The sequence below is a fragment of the Eurytemora carolleeae genome, unplaced genomic scaffold (assembly GCF_000591075.1).
Source record: "Eurytemora carolleeae unplaced genomic scaffold, Eaff_2.0 scaffold238, whole genome shotgun sequence".
Taxonomy (NCBI): domain Eukaryota; kingdom Metazoa; phylum Arthropoda; class Copepoda; order Calanoida; family Temoridae; genus Eurytemora; species Eurytemora carolleeae.
Window position 1 is genome coordinate 191,720 of NW_019396256.1, and position 11,462 is coordinate 203,181.

General features: G+C 32.7%; 1 protein-coding gene across 1 annotated transcript in view; it reads right to left on the bottom strand.

Annotated features, from left to right (window-relative positions):
* LOC111699498 (LIM/homeobox protein Lhx5) overlaps window positions 1–11,462 on the bottom strand; it is a 23,046-nt gene extending 11,584 nt beyond the window's left edge. The window contains exons 1-3 of the mRNA XM_023470186.1: window positions 11,337–11,462; window positions 1,408–1,454; window positions 823–903 (exon numbers count right to left, since the gene is read on the bottom strand). Coding sequence (XP_023325954.1) covers window positions 823–903; window positions 1,408–1,454; window positions 11,337–11,381 — 173 coding nt within the window. The 5' untranslated portion in view covers window positions 11,382–11,462. The remainder of the gene's footprint in view (window positions 1–822; window positions 904–1,407; window positions 1,455–11,336) is intronic.

Consider the following 11,462-nt stretch of genomic DNA (forward strand, 5'->3'; position numbering starts at 1 on the left):
CCCCCCCCCCCCGAGTAGTAGCCCTGTAACCGGAACTAACATTATTCATATTTCAACTAAATATAAAAATAACTTTTACTAAACTAGGGAATCCATCATTTTAGACATAAACAAGGAGTTGAAGAAGAGTAAAATAAAAAATACAATACAAATAAAAAGGAAATATTTAAAGAAAAAAATATCATACTTGAAGGGACTGAGGACGTTAATTTAGAATACCCTTCTTTTCAGATTGGCATGTCCGATTCACAACGGGGGAAGAAAAAAACTTTAATTAACTTCAAAAATATTGATAAAATCTCAAAGATTCAATAAATCCAAAGTTTTTTGAAAATTAAACTATTCTCGGCCGGAAATAGGAGAGAGTGAAAATGACAATTGTTAAATAATAGTAGTTATTTTATTTTTCTTTAAATACGTATAAATTGTGATGAAGTAAGTTGTATATTATTTAATTTTTTCACACAAATTGTAGCTTAAAAGATTTACAGTGTTTTTTTGGGCCACCCTTCTATAAAATTTCTACAATATCAAATAATATTTCTTAAAATTTATAATTTCTCGGAAATTGGAAATTTAGGCTTAAATATTTCTGAAAGTTTTCAACTATATAGTCATAAAAAAGTTACGAACAAGTTTTTGCTAGATAAAGTTGATCGAAGGGAGTGAGGGGGGAGGGGGGGGAAGAAGGGTAAGTAATATGGATAAAATTACAATGATAATAATTTTTTTTTGCACACGTACTTTTGGAAATAAGTAGCCAGGCCAAATTTGGGAAGAAAATGGAGAAAACAATAATAATAAATGTGCACAAAATCTTACTTATAAAAATCTTCTCTGCAGAACAGTTTATTGTCGCGGGCAAAACATTTTTCATTCAAACTTAGGCCACAGGTAGCACATCTAAATATATTTATTTTTAGAATTAGCAGACCCAGTTTAGGTATATGGTTTGGCTCTCCCAGTTATAAAATTTTCAGCAGATCCAGTTTACATTTAGAATATAGACTTCAGCAGACCCAGTTTAGATATAGGGCTCAGCAGACCCGGTTTAAAAATTGAAATAGAATTGATCAGTCCCAGTTTAGATATTTAGTTCAAAACCCCAGTTTAGATAAAGGGTACAGAAGACCCAGTTTAGATATGGGGTTCAGAAGACCAAGTTTAGATATGGAGTACAGAAGACCCAGTTTAGATATGGGGTTCAGAAGACCCAGTTTAGATATGGGGTTCAGCAGTCCCAGTTTAGATATAGGGCTTTAGCAGACCCAGTTTAGATATAGGGTTTAGCAGACCCAGTTTAGATATAGGGCTTTAGCAGACCCAGTTTAGATATAAGGTTGACCAAACAAAGTTTAGATATAGGGTTCAGCAGACCCAGTTTAGATATTGCCCTAAAAAACTAACCTGACACAGGCTGGATGCCATGGCTGATCAAGAACAGTCAAAACATACTAAACCAATCAAATCATTTATATATTTTTTATTTTCAATTTTTATTAATATAATCACAAATCTTTTATATTTTTTTTCACTTTTCATTTGTATTTTCATTGAACAGTTGCAGATTGTTGTTTAAATAGAATGCTTTTATTAGATCAACAACAAAGTTGACTACAGATGTTAATTTTGCATTTTTTATGAAATATTTCGGTTTGGGTTGACCAGATCTTAAGATTTAATTCTGTCATAAAGTCTTAATTTTCATTGCCCGTTGAGATGATAAAGCCCGTACATATTCAGCAATTGTTAGTTTCAAGTGGACAATGATGATTATTAAAACTTTTTCTCAAAATTATTTATCGAAAATTTCTTTATTACGCGAAAAAATTATGATCTTAATTTATGACTGTCAAACGTCGATAAAGTAAAATGCACGTTAGACAGAAACTTAAATGATTTTTAACAAAACTCATTTTGTTAAATAGGTATTATTGAGAAGAACAAAAATGTTTTGTAGATAAAATCATAGTCAGAGAAGCTACAAGGTCACAAAGTCGTACCAAAGTGGTCCAGAAATTGGACTTGTCTAGTGGAAAGCGGTCAATGTCTTCTAAAGAAATATTTTGTCATCGTTATTCGTTAAATTTTGACTTCTAAAGCTGATTGTTGCATGCAGGAGAATATTAGAAATATTTAAATTAAAATTAGAGGCAATAAACTTCGATTGACTACTTTAAACAACTTATCTAGGAAATTTATATTTTACAAGCATCAGCTTTTCATATATAATTATACACATTTAGCGTGAGGATTTTTCCACATTTTAATTAATATCATTAATTTAAGTTAATTTTTCTAGTGTTCTTTGGTCTTTGAAATATTCCACAGTGTGATGAAGGTTTATTATTTTACTAACAAAATGGTGGATACAAACAAAATTAACGTTTTATTAATTATTTAATTTCTGGAATATAAATATTTTTTGCTTTGTTTAATGTTTAGGTATTCACTAATAAAATCATCCTAACTTTGGACTACCTTATTTCTCCAATATTATTAATTGTGAGGTATTAATAAAAAATGGCAGAAATTTAAAGGAAAAAATAAAACCTGACGGCGTGATATCGATTCAGGAGAAGAAAAAACATTTGAAAAGAAGAAATAGTGTGATAGTACAAATTCATGAAAAATAAGTTGTACTTTTGTAAGACATTACATATTGTCAAAATTGATGAAAAGTTAAGATTTAAATCTTAAAATATTGACATTAGCTTTAGATTTTTTTATAGGATATTTATTTTGACAAACATACAGTGGGCTGTTGGACTAATTCAACTGTGGAATAGGAATACGACATTTGTATGAATTTTATTTTCTTGTGAAGCAAATAGTTTCCTAGTGGCTTAAAAGTCAATTTGTTTTTGAAATAAGCCTTGGTACACTGAATGATTGCTGTGCTTCCCGTTTTTTAAACTATTAGAAATATTTATAAAGTCGTCTTTCTATTCCTGGGTGTGTTCAATAGATGCAATTGTATATTATAATTTCCATAAGTTTTTGTACTTAATAGGATGTTTTTGCATTGCAAAAGGCGTTTTACATTGCACAAAGCTTTTCAAAATATGTATTTTGCAATTCATAAAATTAGAATATGAATGTTTTTGTTATTGTAAAAGATTGTTTGGCATTGCATAAGATTGCTTAAGTTAATTTTACATCAGATTTTTTGTAATCTGTAAATGTCTATCCAATATTTTTTTTTGATTGCATATTGTTTAACTTTTAAATTAACTAAATAATAAAACAATTTTGCACAGATATATTTGAATTCGACGAAATTATTGCTTTGTTTCAGATGTTTTGCCTAGAATTCATTTGATTTATTCTTAAATTCTATGTTTGTCATTTTTTTTTATAAATATTAGAATTTAACCTCCAGGTTTTAACAGTGTAAGGATGCGTTTTCTCCTCAGGTTTAAAGTTAGTTGCATTTGATGTGCATATATATGTTAACCTCAGATTCACTTAGATTTTTTAACATCGATTCATTAAAGGGACTGTAAAGGAAAAATGAAAGGGGGTATAAGCTGAAAGCTAATCACTTTAGCTAGTGATCGCGATCCATTTTTCCATTACAGTCCCTTTAAGCTCAAGCTATCAAGTTAATCCTTGAAAGTGTTGTATTAACAAAATTTTATAGCATAGTTAACATTTGTATAAAGAAGATCATACATTTTTTCCTTAACGGTACAGTTCTTTGAAGAAGGTCTTGCTCGATTCACATCTATACCAGCTTACGCTTTTATCTGATCAATAACGTTAAATATATCTTCGCTTTTCTACCTTAACAAGTATTCAGTTCTAACAAATTTCCTCCATAGATTCTGAAGAAAGAGTTCTTTAAGTCACTTTTAAAGAGAACCCATGCAAATGAGAATACCCATCATGGTTTGAAATATATAAGGTCAGTAACATCAGGTTGCAAAGGAAAGGATTATCATATTGTAGATTGTTAGATATTAATGTATAATGTAAAGGAGTTGAGGTTTTGCCACAAACTCTGATTTTCTAATCTCTGTATCTTTGTATACCAATGTCGTAGACCTTAGATATTTCAAACTATTAATACTTACAGATAAAGTAATCTAAGTTTGAAATATCAGAGGTTTGCATCATCAGGTTGCTAAGATATTGGGCTAAGAAGATTTGAGTTTGTGGCTAAAACTCAATTTCTTTAGGAAGAAACACGCAGAAAAATGTTCTCCAAAAATTGGGGAAAATGTCTGTCTCAAAGTGCGTATTATTAACTTCTTATTTCGTAAATTATCATAAAATTATCATTCATTGATTAAAAGGCTGAAATATCCTGGTGTGTAGTATATACCAGAGTATAAGGGCGCAAATATTGGTGTAGGAAAACAAATGAGAAATCAAATTTAGTAATCTCAGGCATTCGATCTCTTCAAGTTCATCGTTTATGCAGGACTCCAACTGGACCCCTCAACAGGACTTCGACAGGAGTCTATCAGGACTCCAACAGGACCCCTCAACAGGACTTCGAAAGACAGAATACAGAGAGGAAGGGAGAAGAAATATGATGACGTGGTATAGGAATATCTGGTGGTATTGATATTAAGTTAAACAGTAAGAGTTAAATCGTACAATATGCGAAGAAGTTGCTATGCAAAACTTCCTCTATATAATTGTTGTACAAAAATAACAGTTCTTTAAGAATATGTAGATTTCCAGTATATCTATTAACCTATTGAACCATAAAGTTGAAAGCAGTAAAAAAAAGTTTGAACAGATGTAAAAAGTTAAACTTAACGTAAAAATTAATTAAAGAAAAAAAACCGAAATTTTTTTCATTTAAAAATTGTACTCACATTTCTCTGGTTTTTACTTTTTTAATGCGACTGTAGAAAAATTAAAATCATCTAACATAGTTTTTTTTGTTTTGATTATCTATCCCCCCCCCTGAATTGCCCCGCAGAAAAGGGGGGAGGGGAATTGAGTTATTGCCACAAACACAAAACTTCTTATCTCTATATCTTTGCACCTGAGGGTGATATCTCAAACTAGGATTATTTGATCTAACAGAATTTATAGTTTGAACTATCTTAGGTCTACCATTGGATTACAAAGATATAGGCCATAGGGATTAGAAAATCAGAATTTGTGTTAAAGAATTAATTCCTTTTGGGGCAAAATCTGCTGTGCAACTTCAAGTAACATGAATATCATCGACATTAAATGATTTGAAAAATTTTTCTAAAATTTTAAACCTTTCCTCATCTACCACAAAACTGATTAAACTACAGAAAGTGTCAGGTCACAAAACAATGAAAGGAAAATAGTCAAAAAAAACTCTTTTCTAACCAAATATCTAATTGTGCGTGTACACTGTTTATCAACATTTCTAAAAGAATTGATGTGATTTATTTGTCATGCTTACATCACCCCTCGGCCTCCCTTCCCCTTAAAAATGTTTCTCTTCTTGAAATTGATGAGTATAGCGCGGCGCGCGGGATTCTGACGTATGCCCCGCCTGTTTAAATGGGCTGTAATGCATATCAATGAAGGAAGACGATTGAAATCTTGGGTTGATGGATGCGCGGCAATTTGTTGGGACTAATTTATTCCATTCGTAACACATAGATGAAGAAATTCTCTTCGTTCACTAATACATAACTAATCCCTTGTCATACCAAATAATTTATTATAATTTACAACGAAGGTTATAAATAACAAAAGTAAATCTAGGAAAACATTAATCATAAGAAATCTGCGCAATTCTACCGCGCGCTTTCTAGATGTAGCGTGAGTCCCAGATTACATGAACAATTTTATTTTATTTAGTTTGCTCTTTCGTACAAAATGATTTAATATAGGCATAACGCGTAAGCAGCGTTGTGCCAAATTTTGTGTAATTGTGCCTAATTTGCTGAAATACCATGATTGTGTTGCTCGTGCTTCTAAGATACATGCGCACCTAGCGATAAGCAATAGCTAAATTCGTTTTACAGAAACTTTTAATATTTTCAGACTTTTAAAAGGTTTTACAACAATCTGAGAAGGTTTTTTTTGTAGAAGTTTGCTTTTGGCAAAACATGCAAATTTGTTATACTAAGTGAAAATATAAGGCAATAACGAACCAAAAACTATCGTTTAAAAACCTGAAAACTAACCTTTTTGCCTCATATTTTTTTCTTGGGTAACAAATTTTCATGTTTGATAAAGCTAACTTTTACAGAATAAAGATGTCGTAAAACCTTTTAAAAGTCTACCGGAAGTATTTCCCCACATTCTACAATTTTTTGCTATCTTTGTTTTATCTTTTCTTAAAATACACAGCATGAGATAATACAAATAAACAGAATTTGCTTTGAAGCCTTAACCTGCCTAATCAGAGTAGGTCGTCTGGTAAGTTAAATGAAAATTGTTAAAACGTTAAACATTTTATATTATTTCTCATATTGGTTTAAACTTAAAAATGAATTCCCTATATTTACTCCCTCCCTCCTCTGCCTGGGGAATTAATTCCCCCTCCTCGCTAGGATTGTTTGTGTTGCTACTTAATCTAGCAGAAGGTTCAAGATGAGAAGAAGAGAGGGGAAAGAAGAACAATAGAAGATACAAGAATAACAAACTTTAAACCTGTTAAACAATTTCACAAATTAAAATGGAAACTTTATCGGCAAAACATTCAGATTTAATTTCCCCGCTAAGGACTAAAACCAAAAAATGATATTAACTAGAAAACTGTATTTTCAAATTTTGGCAAACGAAATGGAATATAAAAACTAAGTTTAATTTTCTATACATACTTTATTAATTTTGCAACCTATTGTAGACCTTCGATAATCAATATTCCAAACTTTGAATTTTGCTAAACTAATGACCAAATTTTAAAATATCGAAGGTTTTCAAAGATTTGGGGATAAGAAAATTATATTTTGAGAGAAGTAATACGTTACTTTAGGAGAAGATATACGAAAGGTAAGGTTTTTTAAAAAGGGAAGAAATATATGAAGCTTAGGTTCGGATATATAATGTTGGTCTGGTAGCTAAGTTAGGTTCGGATATATAATGTTGGTCTGGGAGCTAAGTTAGGTTCGGATATATAATGTTGGGTCTGAGAGCAAGGCTAGATTCGAATATTTAGTGTTGGGTCTGGGAGCTAATTTAGGTACGGATATATAATGTCGGGTCTGGGAGCTAGGCTAGATTCGAATATATAGTGTTGGGTCTGGGAGCTAGGTTAGGTTCGGATATATAATGTTGGGTCTGGGAGCTAGGTTAGGTTCGGATATATAATGTTGGGTCTGGGAGCTAAGTTAGGTTCGAATATATAATGTTGGTCTGGGAGCTGAGCTAGGTTCGGATATATAATGTTGGGGCTGGGAGCTAAGTTAGGTTCGGATATATAATGTTGGGTCTGGGAGCTAAGTTAGGTTCGAATATATAATGTTGGGTCTGGGAGCTAAGTTAGGTTCGGATATATAATGTTGGGTCTGGGAGCTAGGTTAGGTTCGGATATATAATATTGGTCTGGGAGCTAGGTGAGGTTCGGATATATAATGTGGGTCTGGGAGCTGAGCTAGGTTCGGATATATAATGTTGGGTCTGGGAGCTAGGTTAGGTTCGGATATATAATGTTGGTCTGGGAGCTATGTTAGGTTGGGATATATAATGTTGGGTCTGACGGAAGATGATAAGAGAAGGGAGACGTTATTCCCTCCATTGTATAGAACTGATAGGGGTATTACGACCAATCTCTAGGATGCAGGAAACCAGGGGGAACAAGGGGGAACAAGATGGAACTCAGGGGTACAGAGGGAACTATGGGAACCAGGTTCAAATAGATAAACCATTGACACAAGGGGGAACCCAGGGAACAGGGGGAACCATAGCGGGTACTAAAGACACCAGGAAGAACCAGATGAACCAGTAAGAATTAAATGGAGCTCAGGGGAACTAGGGGAATCAGGGAGAACTAAGGAAACCTAGGAGGAAAACTAGAGGACACCAGGGGAAAACACAGAAAACTATGGAAAACTGCAAAAACTTTGGAAACTCAGAAATCAGGGGCACCAATGGAACCAGGCTGAATTATTGGAACCATGGAGATATAATGGGAAATCTAGGGAAATAGGGGAAACTAAAGAATCCCTGTGTAACTTAGGAAACCAGGGGGAACTCAGGGAACTATGAGAACATAAGGGAATTTATAGGGAACCAGTGATTCAAGGAAACCAGGGATGAGAGGGAAACAGAGGGTTCAGGAGAAACAGAGAGGAATGAGGAATAGTGGAGTTGGAAGAATAATAACTGAGAAATGAAGAAGGGAAAGGAAACGGAGGAATAGGGTTAAGGAGTGTAAGGGATGGAAGAATGAGGATTGGGTAATGGAGGATATTGAAGAATGAGGAAATAGGTTCGAAAAATGAAGGGGGAATGTGAGAATGGGGGTTGAGGAGTATGTGTAAGAGACAGGAGAATAAGGGTTGATGGGGAAGGGGACAGGAGAATGAGGAAGAGGGGGAGGTTTTAAGTTTCTAAACTTTCCTAACTTTGGAACATCAATCTTCAAACTTTGAAAACTTTTTAAACTGAGTTCATTGTCAGAATAGATCATTACACAATCGGTTTATTTTGGTTTAAATTGCTTTAAGAGATATTGACCCTCGCAAGAAAGCCATTAAAAAAAATCATACATTTTGGGTAATCTAAACAAATAGTTTCCCCTTGAATCCCCCCCCCCCTTGAATGTAGTATTAATGTTATGTTTACATTGTATCTCTGATAATTCAATTAAAAGTATAAAGGAAGGAATACCGCTGGTATAATATAGAAATTAATGAGTATTTTTATTCCCCCCTCGCTTTAATCTTTCCTGCTGTCAAAACACGATACAGAACATGTCAATGGTTCTGATAGGAGTCTAACTACACGATAATTTCATAGTAAACATAATCTTTATAAAGATATATAAACCGTCACTTCCAGAGTTGGTAAAAGGGAGAAATAGTTTAGAAAGCTTAGAAGTGAAAAAGATTCTACGTTTTAAGAGAAACCATTAATATTATTCAAAGAAAGTTTAATTCAACATTTAAAATGATCAATTGGTTGATTTCACTTTCCAAAGGAACGGAACACTGAACCCAATTTTCTAAACAACTTTTTTCTTAGACCGGCCCTTGGACCTTTGATATTTCAAACCATGCACTCTGTTAAATCTCAAGTGGCAAAGATATAGGGATTTGAAAACTGGAGTTTGGGACACCTGAGCTGGGAACTTTAGAATGGGATACCTTTAATCCTTTAATTAGTGGACACTTCTAATATCTTGCTTAATCCACTCTTTTTTGGATAAAGTAGAGAAAAATCAAAAACAGGTTTTTTTAAATTAGAAATTCCCTCCCATTTCTGTATATTAATCTTTGATGGCGCGCAAAATTAAAAATTTACCGGCTTCTGATACGGGACTCTGATTGGTCGAATTTTATACACTTTTCAGGATACAAGTACAAGATTAGGTTAGTCTTGAGATTAAGAAAAAGAGAGGATCAAAGCATTAATCTCGATATCAACCATTCTAAAGTTCCCAGCTCTGTTCAGTTTCTTTTCAACTAAAACTTTCAACCCATTATTTTCTACCCCCAACTAAAAGAAATTGCCAAAACTGGACGCATGTTGAATATTATGATATTATGAAACTACAAATCGTTTCAGAAATTTTTTCGGCATAATGATAAGAAATGGCCGTTTTAAAAAAACTGGTTTTGATGGACAATAGCTAATTTCTACGACCATAAATATTAAACAATTAAAATACTATATTCCATATAATATTTTATTTTAAGAAATATTGAGAGAAAAATAAATATTCCGTTTTCTGCGGAAAACATAAATTTTGAACGGTTGTGTAAAATTATTTAAATTAAACATCAATCACTACGTGTATCCGGTCTACAGTGCAAGATCAATCCTCTCAAGCTTGGGTCAACCGACCTTTCTACACAAAATAGTTTTACATTTTAAAGGGACTGTAAACATTTTAAAGTGGCATGTTCGATGCTCAAAGGTGCCGGCCCTTTGAACCTCGATCTGAAGAACAACAATAAAGATATCATCGTTTTTCTGTTTTAAAAAGAAAAGAACTCTCTTAATTCCTTTCGTTGTCACTGGTCCATGAATTCCTAAGTCCTTTTAAAGAAGAAACCACAGTTAAAAATCACCAATTTTTAGCTATTATGAGGATATCTCATCACTCCTTGATCAGACACAGATCCAGATATCTATTCTATTTATTATGTTTATTTCTAAATAACTTATATCCATAGTCCATACAAATACAATATCTGATATCTCAAGATTCTTGTATTCGTTTTGTATTCAGGAGAAGGATTGAGAATCCCTGGTTTTCACTAGACCCTGATACTCTCCCCTGGTTTTCACTGCACCCGGAGACAATCCAGAATATGAATATATACAATACAAGATCATTCATCATCTTTAGTTAGAAAAATTCACATTTTCAACTCTTTTCTAGTCAATAAACTTTCCTCAAATATTTTTTAACATTTTTTAACTAATCTCCAATCTCCATTTAAAAGAGGGAAATGGTCTATTCACAGCAGTATCCTTAACACTTTAATCTTATCAATAATGTTGAAGATAACGTTGTTTTCTAAAAACCACAAATGAAAGTAATCAGTTTCCAATAACAAAAACATGGATTTCTAATTCATAGTTCATAATATTAATTCAACAAAAATTAAGGTTCATTTCGTATTTTTATCTAACTTCAAAGCAAAAGATAATATTAATAACAAATTACAATTTACTATGTTGTTTGGACCCGCCTAACCAGAAAGAGTAGGTTGTTTTGAATTGGTTGGCCCATTATAAGAGAATGAGAATTGAAAATAAATATATGGGTGTAAACTGTACATTGTACATTTTAAACATAACAATGATGATAAATCAGGAAAAAGGTAAGGAGGTGATGAAGGTGAAGCTGGTGGAAAGGGAGGTGGTGAAGGTGAAGGTCATTGGACAGTGCTATGTGAATCTAGTTGTCTAGATATCATTGCTATGTGAATCTAGTTGTCTAGATATCAGTGCTATGTGAATCTAGTTGTCTAGATATCAGTGCTATGTGAATCTAGTTGTCTAGATATCAGTGCTATGTGAATCTAGTTGTCTAGATATCAGTGCTATGTGAATCTAGTTGTCTAGATATCAGTGCTATGTGAATCTAGTTGTCTAGATATCAGTGCTATNATTATTATTATTATTATTATTATTATTATTATTATTATCATTATTATTATTATTATTATTATTATTATTATTATTATTATCACTATAATTTATTGATTGGTTTCCTTGTCTAGGATTGGTTTATCACAGGCAGTACAGAGCATGAGCATCCTGGAGGTGTTAGTCACGTGATCACAATAATCATTGTCACATATATAATAATGAGTGTAGTATTAGGCTGGGCCCACACA